Source organism: Verticillium dahliae, genomic scaffold, assembly GCF_000150675.1.
Source record: "Verticillium dahliae VdLs.17 supercont1.5 genomic scaffold, whole genome shotgun sequence".
Taxonomy (NCBI): domain Eukaryota; kingdom Fungi; phylum Ascomycota; class Sordariomycetes; order Glomerellales; family Plectosphaerellaceae; genus Verticillium; species Verticillium dahliae.
Window position 1 is genome coordinate 1,439,994 of NW_009276938.1, and position 17,009 is coordinate 1,457,002.

General features: G+C 55.7%; 7 protein-coding genes across 7 annotated transcripts in view; 4 read left to right on the forward strand and 3 right to left on the reverse strand.

The window, feature by feature from the left end:
- Nucleotides 1–1,793, forward strand: part of VDAG_03436 (uncharacterized protein) — a gene marked incomplete at both ends in the record, with an annotated part of 3,740 nt that extends 1,947 nt beyond the window's left edge. The window contains one exon of the mRNA XM_009657301.1: nucleotides 58–1,793. Within this exon, the coding sequence (XP_009655596.1) occupies nucleotides 58–1,793 (1,736 nt within the window). The remainder of the gene's footprint in view (nucleotides 1–57) is intronic.
- Nucleotides 1,794–2,291: 498 nt separating this feature from the next.
- On the reverse strand, nucleotides 2,292–4,015 carry VDAG_03437 (uncharacterized protein; the record flags this gene model as incomplete). Its single annotated transcript, XM_009657302.1, has 2 exons — nucleotides 2,292–2,749; nucleotides 2,842–4,015. 2 exons carry the CDS (start codon nucleotides 4,013–4,015, stop codon nucleotides 2,292–2,294), a joined length of 1,632 nt encoding a protein of 543 aa, XP_009655597.1.
- A 2,515-nt stretch (nucleotides 4,016–6,530) lies between these two features.
- Nucleotides 6,531–6,938, reverse strand: VDAG_03438 (uncharacterized protein; the record flags this gene model as incomplete). Its single annotated transcript, XM_009657303.1, has 1 exon — nucleotides 6,531–6,938. The coding sequence occupies one exon, from the start codon at nucleotides 6,936–6,938 to the stop codon at nucleotides 6,531–6,533; it is 408 nt and encodes a 135-aa protein (XP_009655598.1).
- Nucleotides 6,939–7,332: 394 nt separating this feature from the next.
- Nucleotides 7,333–9,290, forward strand: VDAG_03439 (uncharacterized protein). The gene is made up of 2 exons (XM_009657304.1): nucleotides 7,333–7,765; nucleotides 7,822–9,290. Exons 1-2 carry the CDS (start codon nucleotides 7,376–7,378, stop codon nucleotides 9,241–9,243), a joined length of 1,812 nt encoding a protein of 603 aa, XP_009655599.1. The 5' UTR covers nucleotides 7,333–7,375; the 3' UTR covers nucleotides 9,244–9,290.
- Nucleotides 9,291–9,385: 95 nt separating this feature from the next.
- VDAG_03440 (uncharacterized protein) lies at nucleotides 9,386–10,285 on the forward strand. Its single transcript, XM_009657305.1, has 2 exons — nucleotides 9,386–9,600; nucleotides 9,676–10,285. Exons 1-2 carry the CDS (start codon nucleotides 9,521–9,523, stop codon nucleotides 9,767–9,769), a joined length of 174 nt encoding a protein of 57 aa, XP_009655600.1. The 5' UTR covers nucleotides 9,386–9,520; the 3' UTR covers nucleotides 9,770–10,285.
- A 201-nt stretch (nucleotides 10,286–10,486) lies between these two features.
- On the forward strand, nucleotides 10,487–11,245 carry VDAG_03441 (uncharacterized protein; the record flags this gene model as incomplete). Its single annotated transcript, XM_009657306.1, has 1 exon — nucleotides 10,487–11,245. One exon carries the CDS (start codon nucleotides 10,487–10,489, stop codon nucleotides 11,243–11,245), a length of 759 nt encoding a protein of 252 aa, XP_009655601.1.
- Nucleotides 11,246–13,400: 2,155 nt separating this feature from the next.
- On the reverse strand, nucleotides 13,401–13,766 carry VDAG_03442 (uncharacterized protein; the record flags this gene model as incomplete). The annotated part of the gene is made up of 1 exon (XM_009657307.1): nucleotides 13,401–13,766. One exon carries the CDS (start codon nucleotides 13,764–13,766, stop codon nucleotides 13,401–13,403), a length of 366 nt encoding a protein of 121 aa, XP_009655602.1.
- Nucleotides 13,767–17,009: the final 3,243 nt, after the last annotated feature.

Consider the following 17,009-nt stretch of genomic DNA (forward strand, 5'->3'; position numbering starts at 1 on the left):
CCGCGCATTCTCGTCACTCTAGCCTGGATGTCAGAAAGTCCCTCGCATTCGATAGAGAAGCTGAAGAAGCGCACAGCCGCAACGCCTCGCGCTCGCGACGGAACAGCGCCGACTCGAAGAAAGCTCCTTCGTCAGAGGCCCAGGACTCCGATAAGGCGAAGCCCTCGGTCAACTTTCTCGGAATCCGGCGAAACCGCTCCATCGACTCTAATAAGGGAAAGAGAACGAGCGTGGCCCTGTCTGACAATGACCCCACGGATCGAATCGAAGGCGAGATGAACCTGTTTGCGCCAACAGATAACCAGTCGGAGCGCGGTTCCGTCCGCGCCCCGTCGATTGAACCGTCCAGCGAGGAAGACTCCGACGATGACCTGGTCGAGGAGACGCCACGACCTCTGCGACGAGACCCCTTGTCCATGCCGACACCAAGGATTACGGGCGCATACATCGAGACGCCTGCTCCGGTAAAAATGGAAGAGAAGGAGACGGAAAAGGTTTCGGACCTCCTCAAAGAAATCCCCCAAGTCACAGGCAACCAAGACAGAGCCCCTTCCCATCAAAAGTCCTCCGCTTCTTCATCAGAGGCATCCAGGTCCAGATCCAGGTCGAAGTCTTCTGGAAGTGTCCACGACGCGCAGGAACAGGCGCCCAACTACCCAACGTCGACGACCTCAACAATTCGTCAGAGAGCTCGGTCGCTGCCTAAGAATCGCCGCCCGCTGATAAACTCAGTGAAGCCCCCGACGGTCAAGGACGATCTGCGCGATATCCAGCGCACATACTCTCTTGAGGACTCAACACTTGACGATTTCGAAGAACTCTTCAAACTTGGCAGGCTTGATAACGCACCCTCTCCCGAGATTGAATCCATCCTCAACGAGCTGTCAAGTCAGCGTGAGGAGCTTGCCAACAAACCAGTCATCAACGAGGCGGATCACAGCGAGCTGGAGCGCTACGACCGAATCACCAAGTCCCTCAAGAACGGGCTCCAGAACATCCATGCCGCCAAGCAAGGCATCGAACGTTTGGAGGACAATCTCGCCCACACTGACGTCCTCGATACCAAGAAGGAAGAGCCTGAAGTGGACATCAAACCGTCTGCCCTGGCCTTGCCAGACTTCAAGGAGGAACGCTCGGGGGACAAGCCGTCTGACAAGCTGTCCACCAAGGTCGTTCACAGTCATAAGCACTTGGACCACAGCGACACGTGCCCTGACTGTCTCTCCCATCCTATTCCTCGTGCCACAGTCTCCTACGTCCACCTTCCCTTACCCCGCCTCTACCAAACCAACCCTTTCCGCCTCAGCCTCCTTGGCCTTCTTGTCACTCTCTTTTCGGTCTGGTATGCCGCCGAAACAGCAACGTGCGCTCGTTACTGCCGTCCTGAGTTCTGCTCGACTACACCTTGCATCTACGACGTCAACGACCCAACTTGGGGTACCGCCATTCCAGTCAAGCTCGACGCCGCCCTCACGAACGGCCGCGGCCGCCAGCTTTACGCCCACCTTGCCGAGGAGGTTTCCGACGCATATCTCGACGCGTGGGACTGGATCAACGGTGTCGACATTCGCCATGTCAAGATGACATCGCTCGACGCCTACGCGAGGATACAGCACAGACGCCGTCTGCACAAGCGCGGTCTTCTCAAAGCGTCCGTCGTGTCGCCGCAGCTGGAGGCCAAGTTTAGCATGTGGCATCAGACGCGGCTGGCTCTGGAGCGGGAGCGCGAGATGAGCGAGGCGGGCTATGTCGAGGAAGAGGAGATGGTCGGGGACGATGAGAGGCTTTACTAGCCTGGGCGGACGAGCGGAATCACTCATCACCTTTTTCTTCTTGCACACTACATTCTTGCCAGCGTTTGGCATGTCGAAGCATGTATGCTTTTTTTTCCCTTTCTCTTCCCTGTACATTCTTCTCGTTTTACCCGCTGAAGGGCTCCAACATGACGACTTTTCATTTCCTTGACACGGGTGGCATGGCGAGCCGCCCCGGTTGAAGCTGGGGCAGAAGGCTCAGTCTCGAGATGGACGGGACGAGTGCTGTGGAGCATCCAAAATTCTCATCGCATTGCGAAGCAGGCGTGGCGTTTACTTGTTTGATAAGGGACAGATCATGGCTGGGGTGAGATCTGCACTGGGAATGAGGTAGATAAACTAATTGAATTCGACTGCTCGTTGCTTGCATATGGTCATCAATCGTAAAGTATTTAGGCTGCCACGGTACATGAAGCCGGCTTTGACGCCCCTTGTGTGTACTGGAGACTCTTCGCCGTCATGATCGGCCCCAGATGCTCACTTCCCCCGTGGTCGCGGACTTCCAGCCTCGGCCGACGCCAGCGTTATATCATCCCCAATCGGTATGCCCATCGCTTCCCCGATCTGCGTAAACAAGGCTTCTTCGTTCGCATCAACCCCTTCAGACCCCTGCATCGGCTCGTTCACGGGCGATGGGACCGGAGGAACGTGCCGTGGCGGGGGCAGAGCAGGCGGCGCCGCACCGTCGTTCAGAACGGGCGCTATGCTCATCGCCTCGGGCCGGTCGTCTGGCGGCGGACCGTCGCCGGGACTAGGCAGCTGTGGGAGGAGCGAGAATTCGTTCGGCTCAAGGTAGCGCAAGTGATCGTCGAGGGAAAGGAATGAATCGCTGTCACTCGAGCCGTCGGAAGACAGGTACGATCCAAACAGGTTTGTGTCGGTGGGCGCATCGCTGGGCGCATCCGTCATTGTCCGGGCGATTCGGTTGTCGCTTGCTGCAATGGGTATGTTAGCCTTCATGGAAATGTGCTTGCTCACACTCTCTAGCCGCGAATGTGGATGGTCTATCTCCGCTTTAGGAACTTACCTTGGGGTGTGTCACCCGACAGAGGTAAATACATGCTCCGCGCTGCGGAGTACCTGGTTGAGAGATCGGCTACGTTTCGGGTTGGTGCTGAGCTCTCAGGCACAAGCTCCCCAGACGACCCGGTATTTATTTCGCCAGGCGGTCTGCGCTGCTCCTCCAGGCGGGTGTTCGCCTCTCTTGCTCCAGAATCGTGAGGCTCAACTCTGCGCTTCCCTGATTCATCAACGTAGCCGTGGTGCTGCTCAGAAGAAGGGGCTGAGGCCTTCGCTTCCTCCAGGCCTTCTCGGCCATGGTCGAGACACAGGCCATTGGCGTCATTCATATCAACCTTTCCCCTTACACACGTAGGCATAGCGCAGCAGTGTGTCAGACAGTATCCACCAACGTGTCGGGCGACAGGTGCGAAGCATTCTCGAACCAAGCACTTGTGGTAGATGCAGAATGGGCTTTTCAGAGTCTGGATACCACAGCCCTCTTTGGCGCAGATAACTATTGGCCGTGAATCATGCCACACTGTTGTTTGGCTGGGCGAGACCAGCGTCTCGGTCCCTAACTCAGGGAAGCATCCTTGCTCAGGGTCGTAAGGCTGCCCACGTCGTACTGATGGGGGTGTTTCTAGCTTTCTTATGCCTCTGCCATAGCCTTCGAAAGGAGAAAATGTAAACTCATCCTCCCGGGAGGGGAACACTGCAGGGGGAATTATTGCATCAGGCCTCTCGCCTTGATTGAAGCCTTCAATGCTGCCGGCTGAGTCTCTGCGGCCTCCGGTCTTGGTACGAACGAACTTCCACCCGTGGGCCTTTTCCATATGTTGCTTGCAGTTCGACTCGCGTTTGGATTTGTAGGGGCAGGGTGGGAATTGACACTGGAAGATGGGAGGCGCCGAGTTATGCTTGTCCTTAACGTGGCGGCTCAGTTCCTCCTCCGTGGCCCAGCCGTACTTGTGATACTTGCAGGTTGTTTCAGGGCACTTCCAAGGACGGGGTTGGGTTTCCTTAACAGGCGCATCCGCGGTCCGCGATGGTTCACTCTCCTCATCGCCAAGCGCGCGATGTAAATGGCCTCGGAGATCCTTCCGGCCATCGATTTCGTCCCCCACAAGGGAGCGTTCGTAGTTTTCATAAGACCATTGAAACGGGCTTCCAAGAAACGGGTCTCCACCAGCTGCGGCCATCGCGTGAACCTTTTGATCATGTATAACGAGGTCCTCGTGTGAAGAGAAGCGTAACTCCTCGCAACCCGAGATGCCCCACGCAAAGGGCTTCGCGTGAAAAGCAAGATACTTGCTGATGGTGCGAATGCGGATTAATACTGAGGAAAGCTTTGCAAGAAGAAATCTGACTCACTTGTAATTCTCCTGGTACAAGGTTGGCTTGTGATTGCATGACCCCTGACCTTCCCAAGGGCAGTGCAATAAGTCCACGGGGTCGAAAGTAGCATTTCTGTAGAGAGGGTTGTCTTTGGTGATTTCCTCTTCATGCCATGTTTCCCCGGCGGAAAGAAGCTTTGTGACAATGTCAGTGACCTGCTTTGACTGGGTTGGAGAGTCCCTAGAAAGTCTGGGGTAAGCCTCAGTTTGTTCCGAATTATCGTCCTTGTGTTGGGGGTGCTGATTCTGTGCGTTGATCAAGTCTGTCGTGGGTAGGGGAGGTGGCAACATGCGCCGTTGCTCCAGATCTTGACTCAACAGGCGGGTCTCTTCAATGAGCAGATTACCATCGTCACTATGCGATGCCCGAATGTGCCTGAGGAGCTCACGCCGTGTCTTGAACCCATCTGCTCCCTGGCGATGTACACACAATCGGCAAGAGAAACTTGTGTTCCCTGTTGCGGCTTGAGTTTGGCGCGATCCCTCAGGCGCCCCCATCAACGGCGTTTCTCTCCCAAGTTGCTGTTTATGAGAACTTCGAGGTCTTTGATTCAATGCTTCTGTTCCGGTGTGTCCATCAATTGTGCTAGAGCCACCTGTTCCGTGAGCAGTGGGAGGTTCTTGTCCAAAGGCTTGCGGCAAGAATGCATCGTCCGACTTGAATTCTTCGTTTGCGAGCTTCTCTGCAGTAAATCGATCTTGAGTTTTCGATATCGATGCAACAGCTTCCAATGTTTCTCTGGCCTTGCCGCGAATGTCTATAGTGACGATCCAGTCTTCCAAGGCCAGTTTGAGTTGCGCGCCTTCGTCAGCATCGTGCGCCTGAGCTTGCAATCCCGTCTTAGAAGCACCTTGCCTAAAGTGAAATTGATGGAGGTGGTTGACGGCTCCGCTGAACCATCGCCATTTCCTACCATTTCGGCAATCTATACAGGTTGCCAAAGGTACAATAGGCTCGACGGTGGTTTGGATGCCGACACTGGCTGGGTCGCGACAAACAAATCTCAAGAACCGCCTTGAGTGGTGAGTCTCAGGAAGATCGTGCCGGCTAACCATGCTCTCATCTTCTTCGTCAAATGGAGTTGACTTATCCCCTTTTTCAGCATTGTCAGGGCTTCGTCTTCTCGTGATATCTTGGACTTGACCGAAGGACTCTCCAAGGTTTTCCAAAGTACTGTCTTTATGCACTGTACTTCTTTTGGTCGGAGGTTCAGCAGCTGAGTCGCTGTCAGTAGACTCCTCTCCTGCATGGGACGAGTCCTCCTCAGACTCGGCCATGGGGGGAAGAGCTGCCAGAGATATCTCTTCTAAGTGTGCGGCCAGATGAGCGATGACTTTTAGCTTGTCCTCTGGCATCTTCTCGTGACAGAGGGGGCAGTTAATGGACTCCGTGGATACCTCAAAGTCGTGGTGTTGAGCAAGGTGATGCACCCATTCCCGGCGATTGGGAAAAGGCTTATCTCCATACGCACAAGAAATGTCATGGCAGACCCAGGGTTTCAGATCCAGGTAGAGGTGCTTCCTGTATCATGATAAGCATTGAATTTGCAGATGTTTCCCGGCACAAGGTGGGAGCATACTTCCAAGCAGAGTTGCTCCTAATAGAGACCGTCCGGTTACAGGCCATGCACTGGAAGAAAACGCCGAGTTTCGCTCCGGCTGGCAGAGGGGGAATGCGGACTGAATGACTTTCGTTCTGGCGATATGACATTGTCGTTTCGGCATAAGCGCTCGCCGTCCGGACCGAGGAGCCTAAGCCTGAATCATTGAACTTTGTACTGCCTTCTGTGCGACTGACTTGGTCAACTTCGACAACACTGGAGACCGCACATTGTTCAGGCTCCTGCTCAGTCAAGACATTCCGCCGTCGCTCGATCTGTGTCCTTTGAAATCGGTTAAGGTTAGCCCGTGCGAGCCTGTCCACGAGCTCGCCATGTGCCTGAGGGAACCGATACGCAATCCGATCTGAGTACAGCTGGTGTGGGCTCCAGGATATCTCAACCGATGGACTGTCGTGCTCCTCTGGTTGAATTTGATCTGCTGCAGGCGCCTTAATGAGGGGGTCAAGGTCAAGGAGGCAACGGACCGCGTTGGCAATGTCTTCCGTTGTATCTTCGAGCCCATTCATTTCCTCCCCAGATGAAAAACAACTGCTGCTACTGCTGGTGCTGTCATCTTTTGCATCGGGCGAGGCCCGATTGCGACGGCGTCGATCCTCCGACAATGCCGCTGAGGCGTCCGCAGTAGTAGCTCTCAGAGATGATACGTCTACGGAAGCATCGTCTCCCAATTCGAGCCTTGGTATGAGTTCTGCTCTTGGTCAGTAGAGCCAGATCAACAGGCCGACTGTCCACCACATACCCTCTGAAACAGCCTTGCCAATGCTCACCAACAACTCATAGATCGATCGTCGCAGCGACCGTGACTTGGCAAGGGCATCGTCGAGCTCGCCCTCGCGGACACCATACCCTGCCGCCCATAGTGTAAGAGAACCACAGCTCTTGTCCAGACGATGGGACAGAGAGCGCGGAAGGTCCTTGCGAGATTTAACCCGTCGGAGGACGCTCCTGAATGCTCTTACCACCTCGATGCAAAGCCGGCTCGTCACGCTCTTGCAATCTGAGAAGGCGGTGCTGATGTCCCATTCGTCGACGCGCGAGAGGTCAAGGTTCTCCTTCTGTCGTGCCAGAGGTTTGGCATGTCGTGTTTTCGCCTCATGCGGAGGCATGTTTCTCGTCTGAAGTGCCGCCGCCGAACGAAATTCTGTGGTTGGGAAGTGCTAAGATCTGAGTAGACATCGCGAGGCTGCCGAAGCGACCTTCAGAGTGCCTGGAAGGAGAAGCGCCCAACCGTCAGCGACCTTGAGGCAGTGCCGCGATTGATGCTGGCAAATTACAGGTCATCTCTCGATGCAGAACGGATGACCTGCAGCTGTACGCGCAACCAGCCCGAGCAGGGGTGATTCGGGCTGTGTGCTGCACTGCTGCGCAGGGGCTGTGAATGAGGGCCTCCTACAGGGGCTGGCTAGGCACAGCCTTGACAGCCCCGGAGAAGATCAAATTCGCGGTCTACCCATACCAGCTCTCTCGTGTTATCTTTGATCCCTTCAAGCTGTCGCGATCGCAGAAAAGGCTGACTGAATCAACTGGTTAGAAGTGCGACAGTATGCTCGAACTGGCAATCGGCATTGTACCACTCGTGGGCCTCGTCATCACTTCATACAAGGCTGTCGCGAGAAACCTGAAGACGTATCGACATTATTCGAAAAAGCTCAAACGATTTCAGGTCGCGCTTTCAGTTCAATGCAGTGTCTTTGAGAACGAGTGCCACTTGTTGCTCCGACTCGTCCTGCCAAATGATGATGCGATTGACGAGATGATAGCCGATCCTGACCACGAAAGATGGGCTGATCCTGGCCTCGACGACGCGATCGCCCAATGGTTGGGCAAAAGTCTGGAAGCATACAAAGGAAGCGTGGAAGCATCTCATGAGGCGCTGTGCGAGCTCGAAGAGCAGCTGCGAGGCTTTAACGTAGTCCATGGGCTACAGCAGAAGGTCAGTTTGTGGCATGGCCCTCTCCTGTACCTCACCATCTAAAAGTCGTCCCACAGGGAGAACGGATGAAAGATACGCTCCGGAGACTCCGTAGGGTCCAAGACGGTGTCAAAGTGGTGATCAATGAGAAAAATTACATTTCAGCCCTCGACGAGTTGAAGCAATCCACAGAGGGCCTCACAGCTCTGAGGGAGCAGATCGCTGAGCTCGACAAACTCAAGACAGCTGTCCAGATCAAAACCAAGCGTCCTCCGGCAGGTGAATGGGCGAGACTATTAAGGATACGGCGAGCCTCAAAAGCTCTCCACGATGCACTGGCTGGGGCCTGGAACTGCAGCCAGGAGGGGCATATGAGGCATCTCGTCAAACTTTTCATCGAGACAGACCTGGTCGATGACGAAATTCAGATGGACATCGCTATTGTCTGCCACACGCAAGTCAGGAATACACTATACGCGACATTGGTCGAGCTCGAGGTACGCTCCCAAAACCTCGAATGGATCGAATCGCCCCAAATCCCGGCCATGATGCCCCCCGCTGATGGCGAAATACAACGACCCTCAAAACGACTTAAAACCGTCAAGGTCACCGAGACAACTGTCACTTCATCGTCTCCTTGCCTTGGGTCAGCCAAAGGAGCTTTTCGTCGGTCTAAGAAAGCCACCTGTCGAAGCTCATGTGATCTCCGTGCCTCCAAAGACGTCTGCATGGAGTTGACCAGCAAATCGCCGCCTGCATCAGGCCAAGACTCTTCGGCATGCCTCGGTCATCTTGATATCGAGTCAGAGGCGGGGTACCGCCATTCGTTTTACCCAGGATTTCAGCAGTCCATCTGTAGGAAAGCGAATCGGGACCCAGTCCCGATAAGTCAGGTATTTGAACCAACGGCCGCTAAGTATGTGACCATGTTGGATCGCCTCAAGCTTGCCCGGTCCCTTGTCTCAGCTGTCCTCAAGTTTCACTCAACTCCGTGGCTGCGCGACATGTGGCAATTGCAAGATCTCTCCATCTTTCCGACTGATAACGATGATCTGACAAGGTCGTTGAACACACTCCATGTCGGTGTGGGGTTCGCTCGGAGACACGCCCAGCGACAAGCACCTGAGTCGATGGAAGGCGTGCTATGTCCGGAAGACCTGGCCTCAGGCCAAATGGGAGAGCACGAGGAGTCTCTCTGCAGTATCGACAACAAGGCACTGTTCAGCCTTGGTGTCGCCTTGCTGCAGATCGATCGTTGGGTAAGACTAAACGTTGAGACGCCAGACGATGTCGTCGAGATCCGCAAACTGTCCAGGAGGCGCTTTGCTTTGGGCCCACAATACGGCAAAATCACCCAGAAGTGTTTGCGGTGTGATTTTGGACACGGTGACGATCTTTCAAAACCGCGGCTGCAAGAGGCAGTTTATGGGAGCCTGGTCGGCGTTTTGGAGAAGATGATCTCGTCCTTGGACCTGAATGACGATGAAGATGAATCATGATGTTTTTGTGTATTGATGCCACTCTTTATTTCAAAGACTCTAAATTCAACTTTGAACCGTGAATGACTCCCCTCCGCGATTGTCTGATACCTGCTCATAAGCGAGGTTTCCAGTGTCCCCAACTTAATCTGCCGCTCTTCTTGACCACGAACCACATCTTTCACCAATGGATCGTGAGACTCGGAAGGCTTAGGCGCCGGGCACAGATTGCTCTCGGTGCAATGGATATTTCAGACTCATATTTCATAAAGTGGTTCACAACTTTGGTTCGCCTGTGATGGTCCAGCGACAGCGTGTCATTGCAGGTGCGAACTCGAGCTTTCAACCGGCCAGGCTATTCGCACCGCATCGCGGAGGGTACGCACCCCGCTCGGTACCGACTGCAAGCTCCATTGTCAAAGTGCAGTTACGCTAACGGTGAAATGGACGTAGTATTTGCGGCCAAAACAAAGTCTTTCCCAACGAGACATTTGGTAGGCTTCCGACGCCATCGTCCCATCCCTTTGAGGCCATCGACTGGGCCTGAACCCTGAATGATTCTTCCAGTGAGCGGGCTGGCTCAGACTTGACGACATAGACGCGATGTCACGATAATTTGGAGGCGTCTAATGGCATCCACGGTCGATTTATCTCTCCCATCTAGTACTTGACGAACCGGAAGCTTCCTTTATGTTATTGTTACCTTTTCTGTGTAGCATTACGCTGCTTAAAGACCCTGGGCAAGATGCGGCTGAAGCGTCCATGGTAGGCTGAGGGTCCAACCTTACAAATAGCCGCTGTCCGGTCCGGTGGTCAACATTCGGCTGCAACACATGATGCTCTCGTGGGTTTGTTGCCAGAATGGGACCTGTCCGCTTCGGAAGCAAGCTAGTCTCCCGAAAGTAGTTGCTCAGGGCGGAGGAAGCTCTGGCACAGCCGTGCCTAGAAACGAAAGATATCGCTACCTGACTGAATTTTTAATGGTAGCGTGAGGGGATCGTGAGTGCCACAGTCTGGATAATGGCAAATTTCAATCTAAATGGCTCCTGTCTTTGATCTCTTCCCTGCTATCTCTATCAAACTCTCTTGGCAACTAAAGAAGCGCCAACGTTTGGGGTCTCGATCAAGTGAGAGAGATCATGCCAACGGCACATTGGGATATGAAGCCTGAGGACGAAGCTATATAAACCGAGGAACCTGCTCTATCTTTCTTAATGGTGTTCAGGCTTCCAGGCTCTCGCCCTTTCAGAGTCAAGCATCCGCCATGCGTGTTTTCTCGCTGGCCCTGCTCGGCCTTGCGGCCTTTGGCAGTGCCGCGCCGACTCGGGTTGAGCCCCAGGCGGTGGAGGCCAGGCAATATGGACTCGGCCCTCCGACGGTGACGTTGGTTCCCGGCAAACCATCCCTTCCAGTATTCTGGCCGGCGCCTTCGACACCTACCACCATCCTTAAGCCGGGCAAGAGAGAAGAGTCTGCCCTGATCAACGACGTCCCCGAAAGGCGCACCGAGGATATCGAGCTCAAGGCTCTTCATGATGCCTACTACGTGCTCCTGAAGCCCTACGACAAGAACAATCACCCTTCCTTCGGCGTATACCTCATCCTTCTCCATCTTGCCGACATTCTCTCCTCGAAGGGCATCACCGTTGATACATTCATCCTAGGCGAAGCCAAGACCACCTTTGGCATCTCAACAAAGCGGCAGGTCTTCACAATCGGTGGATGCCGCCCTCAGGATGTTATCGGTTTGCGAGCCACCCTGACAAGCCTGCTCATCATCTACGGCCCTCACCCCCCATACGAGATCTGGAACCTCGAGCAAGCCATCATCGCCGCCCTCATTGCCTGCGGCGAGAAGGTTGAAGCTGGGCCCATCGTTCCCGAGGTACCCATCCCAGGTGGCCCGATCAAACCTGAAGTTCCGGTGCCCGGTGGTCCTATTGTACCCGAGAATCCTGTACCTGGCGGGCCTCTTGTTCCTGAGCAGCCGGTGCCTGGTGGTCCCATCAAGCCCAGTGACTGAGCAGGATCAGAGGGGCTGGAGTAAAGAGAGAGAGGGAGAGATGTTGTTGACAGACTGGGGGGAAAGTGGACAAGGTTTCCTTTGTGTTCGACTTTTTTTTCTTTCTTTCATTTGGTTTCCTTTCATACTCAAAATCAAAAGGCTTGATTGACTTGTGAACTGAGGCCCTTTCCTCGTGATGACCTGCAACCTTGATGCCTACGGCCTCCTTAGCCCGGTCAACCGTTGAGGTTTTGTCCATGGTCTGTGACTAACGTGGTCAGCCATATGCATGTTCTCGAGCGCCCTGACGTCCTTGGGTGATACTTCTTTTTATACTTCTTTTCTCTTGTACTGTAGGTCATCTCAATTAATACACTTTGACTTCTCGTGTCCGGACGACGAGGACCCGTATTGAATTTCTGCCACCACAATTCGGATTTGGGTCATACAATTCCAAGGTTTCTCAGCCGGAAGCCACTGGTCAACGGTGAACTTTGGCAGAGTCATCCTCCAAAGCTTTCAGAGGGGCACCAAGTCCCAAGGCATCAAACCACCACGCGAGCCGTCTTCCAGTCCGAGCATCGACTCACTTTCTGATGATCACCGTCGGCCGGTCTTCTTCAAGCCTCGCTGCACGGACAGCCCCCTAACAACTTGATGCAATCCATCAACTCGCCGAGGGAGCAGCCGGTTCTCGACGCTTGCAGACTCTGGGATGCGTCCAAGTGGCAGACCAGATCGAACAAACTCAGAGTATGACAAATCGTCAACAATTCCAAGGCAAGTTACCCCAACAAGGGCCATGTCCCTCAGTCCAGCCCTTCCAAAAGACCATAGACTGGCTTACCACGACCCCATCACCGTGACAGACTGGCCTCGTGTCTCGGGATTCGGGAAAGGGATCAAATGGCCAGCCACGGCGGCCACCCTGTCACCGAGCCATCAAGTCCGTCGAAGCCACAGGTCGGAAGCACCCGCAGCCATAGCGCCTCCCCCGGATTCTCAGAGTTTGCGTGGCGCAAGTTTCCAAAGCACCCACCATCATGACGCCGGTCGTCGGTCGGGGGTGGGCATATCGCTCGGCCACGAGTCATCGCGAACTCAATCTTCACTCACGGGCCCTCCTCCAGCGCGAGCGCCAAGGTGAGTTTCGTGCGCCTCGACCAAACCTTCGCAAGGTGTCAGGGCCGACGGCGGTTGGTGAGCACGATTGCCCCCCTATTCGGCCTTCGATGGTGACATTTCGTGACGGTCATGGCTGCTGCAGATGCTCAAACAAGCTTTGGCGCGTGCTCGTTCTTTTCCCTTGCACATCGGCAACTCAAATCACATTGATGACTAGGTTTTACCGGGATCTCACGTTTCCCGAAAAATCGAGACAGTCATCAAAACCATCGGGGCCCTCCGACACGAGATCTATCCGGCGCCGAAGAACAGGCATGCGAGACCAACAACTAGCCTGGGACCATCAGCCGCTCCCCCGAAACCGTGCGGCCACGCGTAAGACGCGTCTGCTGGTGGAGTAGTACGCCGAGGCAGCGAGAGCCCGCTGGGCGATGCAAACTAGCAGAGGCGCGCCGTCAGGGCCAGGCGTCCAGAGTTATCCCCGTCCGCCATGGCCGGCCAGCCGAGAAGGGTCTGACGGCACGGCCAAGTGGGCGCCAGCGGCGTCAGGCTTGGGACCGTCATGGCCACCGTCTTGAACTCAAGGAGAATAGACCGACGATCCTCGGCCTCTCTCTCCTGAGAATCCCTCACAACTAGGAGTTATTCGTGGCAAGCGTCCAGCCAATTCAGGTCAGAGAGGCACCATACAGGGTGTGGCTGGGACACGGCCGCTCAGATACATGTAGATGTCAGAGGCTGACGGCCTCAGCGGATAGACAGCAACCCGAAACTCTGGCTGTGTGGGGCTCGGAAACCGTCTATCTGGACAGATGCCTTGACGCCAAAGTTGCTTCGAGAAACAGAAAGACTGACGTCGTAGACGGCTTCTCCCCGGACGAGGTGGCGGCATCGGCTCAGCACACACAGTCCAATGTCACGCCACAGCCTGATTCCTTGATCAACTTGACTGTCATCAGCCGCCAGCGCGTGACGATGAAAATGCAAAAGGCAGGCCCAAACATGAAGTTGATCTCAAAAGATGGTCGCCATGTCAGAAGAACGCTAGTCAGCCCATGGCTTTCTCTGAATCAATGGCGGTTGGCACTACTGCAAGCCGTGGGAGCAGGCCAGTAGCGCGCTCGTCACACCACTCGGCGCACGAGTAACAGAGAGGGTGGAGGAGGCTCGGTTTGCAAGCATCAAGTGATGCAGAGGAGGGGCCCTTTCGCTGCTGCGGCCAGGGGAGCTTACCCGCGCGACCTCGAGCGACTGTGATCGCTGGACGAGATAGCGCGGCGCCCGCAGACGACAGCCACCCTGACGTGGCAGCACTCATGGACATGACACTACAGTACCTCCTGGCCCTCAGCTCGAAGCCACTAGTGACGACTGGTGGAGGGTTTGGCACGGCGGGCAGTGGTTCAAACGGCATGCGGCATCCTGGGGGAAGATGCTTCGCCCGGATGCGCCTGAGCGCCGGTGCTTTCACGGAGTGGCAAATCTTGCCTGCCGACTCCGGGTTGACTGAGCATTGTCGGCAGATCGGGATGTTGGATGTCCATCGTCATCTCGGGCCAGCCACATCACCTGTCGAGCCGTTTCCCGACCAGGGTCGCCAAATCGTAGGGCCACAGAGGACGTCCCAGAGATCAAGTCTACGAGGTCCGTGGTCAGCTAAGTTTTCCAAGTCGTGGCTCGGACAGTGGAACTTTTTCTCTCAACAGCACGGTCAGCAAGTCCAGGCCCACGGAGCGGTTGGCGATCTGGTCCAGCGAGCGGCGCGGCATATCACTAGCTCTTGGATCTCGCAATACAGAACTTATTGAAGACCACCAGAATCGCAGATCGCACGACTTGGCAGGCTCGAGAGCGGGTTTCTGCTGTCAAGGCGAGGACGCGAGACGGGGACCAAGCAGGCCAACCCCTGAGGACGCCCTGAGGACGCCCTGAGGGACGTCACTGCCGTTCAGCAGCCCATCAAGACGGCAAGCAGGCAAGGATAGTCACTGCGAGGACGACTTTGGAGTCATGTTTTGCTGACTCTGGTCTAAAAACTCCGCGCCATATGAGCTTGGTAAGGAGATCTCGGTCGGCAAGTAGTGGCATCTCAGCCTCCACGTGGATGGTGGTTGGTGAGCTTTTTCGACGAGTCCCGAATCAACTGCCGGAAGATCGTGATGACCCCATGTGTCTGCAAGCCCGGGAGCGCCATCCAGGCTGGGTATCAGACAACTTGAATTGCTGCAAGCATCCAGAGGCATCGAGCAAGTCGCATGGCCGTTCAGTATCCTCATCAAGCAAGGCAAGGGATGGAGAAGTGAGCAGATCGTTGGAGACGCCCGTCAACTTTCGGCAGCAGGCAACACGAAAGGGCCCTTCCAGACCACCAAGGCGCCTCCACCCAGCACCTCACAAAGAGCCAGTCGTGGGTAGAGGTTGCACGGTCGAGAAGGGCGCTACAAGGTTAGACTGGACGGGGTTGCACTCACACCGCCAGCCGGTTGCGTCTGTTGGCTTTCTTGGGTCTTAGATTCTTAGGTGGACGCACCACTTGAGCAAGGCATCACCCAATGATCGCCGTAGGACGCACTAGACAGTTGAGAGGGGGCGTTGAATCGTCAAGGTGGGCTTCTAGCAAGAGGAGAGCTCGCCCAGAAGGGCAAAGCTAGCAGAAACCAAAGTAAGCAGGCAGGCGGACGAACCACTCAAGCGGAGGAGGGGAGGACAGGGGACGTGGCGTCAAAGGGGAAGATCATCAGCAGGCCTGCCAAGAGGTGAAGAAAAGGAACGAAAAGGGGAGCCAAGCCAAAGGCCACGCGCGTTGCATCGACCCACCACCATCCATCGCTCCCGGCGCCCGATTTCTCTCTCTCTCTGTCTCTCTCTGGGAGACCATACCTCTCTGGCGAAATCTATTGGACGCCATCAGAGAAGAACCCAACGGCGTAGAGTCGCTAGCCCGCTCGCTTGCTCGCCTGGTCGCCCGCCTGGGGTCTACATGGTGTGGGCGACCCAGGCTGGCGAGTCGCGTTCGCCCCGACTCGCAGGGCTACTGCGGAGTTACTGCGTCGAGCCAGCCGGTGGTCCTGCGCGCAGGCGTTGCCAAGCATCGATGGACTGCGACCGGCGACGGGGAGGCGGTGATCATTGTTCGACTCGTGGGTCTGGTGACGTCTTGGCCTTTCGTGGGGCGCGGTCCGACCGGGGTGGGCAGAGAAGAAATAGAGTGAGCTAATCTGTTAGTTGGTACAGGAGATGGGATTTCGGGAAGCTAAGGAACCGCGGCTGGGAGGGAAGTGAAGCCGAGCGATGGATTGGGTGGACGGATGGTTGGATGGGCCCTGACCACTACGATCAGGAGGAAGAGGGGCTCACGATGGGATGCGAGGACCAGCAGCAGCAGCCGTGACGGCAGCATGAGGATTTGCATCCTTCGATCCCTTTCGACGTCAGCCGTCCATCCCCAGCCCTCAAGTCACCAACCACCAACCGCCAACCACCTCGCTGCCGACGCAGCCATCTGCAGACCGACCGAATGTCATTAGCTTCGTCCTGCAAGTGACATGCGGGCAGTTGGCTGGCAGGTCTTGTCACCGGGTGCTTCTTGTTTCTCAGTTGTCTGCGCTCAATCTCTCTGCCGTGTGGGTGCAGCAACCCAACCACACGCTGCCGCCGACCCCCCCTTGGAAGCTCGCGAGACGCCCGGTAAGGGAAGAAGCACATGCACGTCCGCCTCGCCAATACTGCCTCTGGTGTCAATGAGCGATCATCGTCGCACAGGCCAAGCACCCCTTCCTCTCCGAAGGGGGGGGGTGAAGCCGCCTGGTATCGACACCGCCGCCCAACCAGACAGGGCCATCGCTGCCACACCCGTCCGCCCGTTGCCGTGTCTGTCTCTCACCGTTGCCTCACTTACCAAATGACAAAATGCACAGCGAGGAGAACACACAGAGAGACACACACGCAAGGCAGGGCGGGAGAAGGGGGGGGGGGGCCGGCGTCGCTGCGCCCGCCCTGTCCATCCCCTCTCCCCCCTAAACCGCCTCCTGCACCCAGCCATCTGCCGCACCGAAGAAAGACTGCAAGAAAAAAAACAGGGCGGAAAAGGGCGCAAATGATGTGAGTGCTTAGCTCTCCTCACATCCTTGCCCGTCCTGCTGCAGCTGCTTTGATGGGCTGCATCCTGATCCCCTTCCCATCTTTCAAATACACTCCAGGGTAGGATCTTCTGCTGGTGGGATGCTTGGGACTCGCCCTGACTGATACTGCTCTTACAAGAAAAAAACCCTGCTTTCTCTGGAACTGGGAAGAAGGGCTGAATACTTACTTCAGCCGGCCGACTGGAGCCAGACAACCGGCCCTGTGCCCTGACTACAAACTGACCAACAAGGAACGCAGGCCACTTGGGGAAAGAAAAAAGGTGCTGCTGTGACCAACGCGAGGCTGCTGCTGTTCCGCTTGCGACTGCTACAACTGTGTATGACACCTGAAACTCCTGCTTCTGAATGTGGAGGCTAGGCTGAGGACAGATGCATATCGATGGAGTACTTGTTGTATCGGGACCAAGCTGATTGCATGTTTGTCTCCACAAGCTGGTCTGACGTTAACCGACTGGACGAAGTTGCGGCCTAGCACGGGTTCGGATTTTTCGTTGAAATCGTCAGCTCCCCAGTCG

Excerpts from the sequence above, each read along its gene's own strand:
- VDAG_03439 (XM_009657304.1), top strand. The coding sequence starts at position 7,376 with ATGCTCGAACTGGCAATCGGCATTGTACCACTCGTGGGCCTCGTCATC. Across the intron at positions 7,766-7,821 it reads TCCATGGGCTACAGCAGAAG|GGAGAACGGATGAAAGATAC; the intron begins GTCAGTTTGTGG and ends GTCGTCCCACAG.
- VDAG_03440 (XM_009657305.1), top strand. The coding sequence starts at position 9,521 with ATGGTCCAGCGACAGCGTGTCATTGCAGGTGCGAACTCGAGCTTTCAA. Across the intron at positions 9,601-9,675 it reads TTCGCACCGCATCGCGGAGG|TATTTGCGGCCAAAACAAAG; the intron begins GTACGCACCCCG and ends AAATGGACGTAG.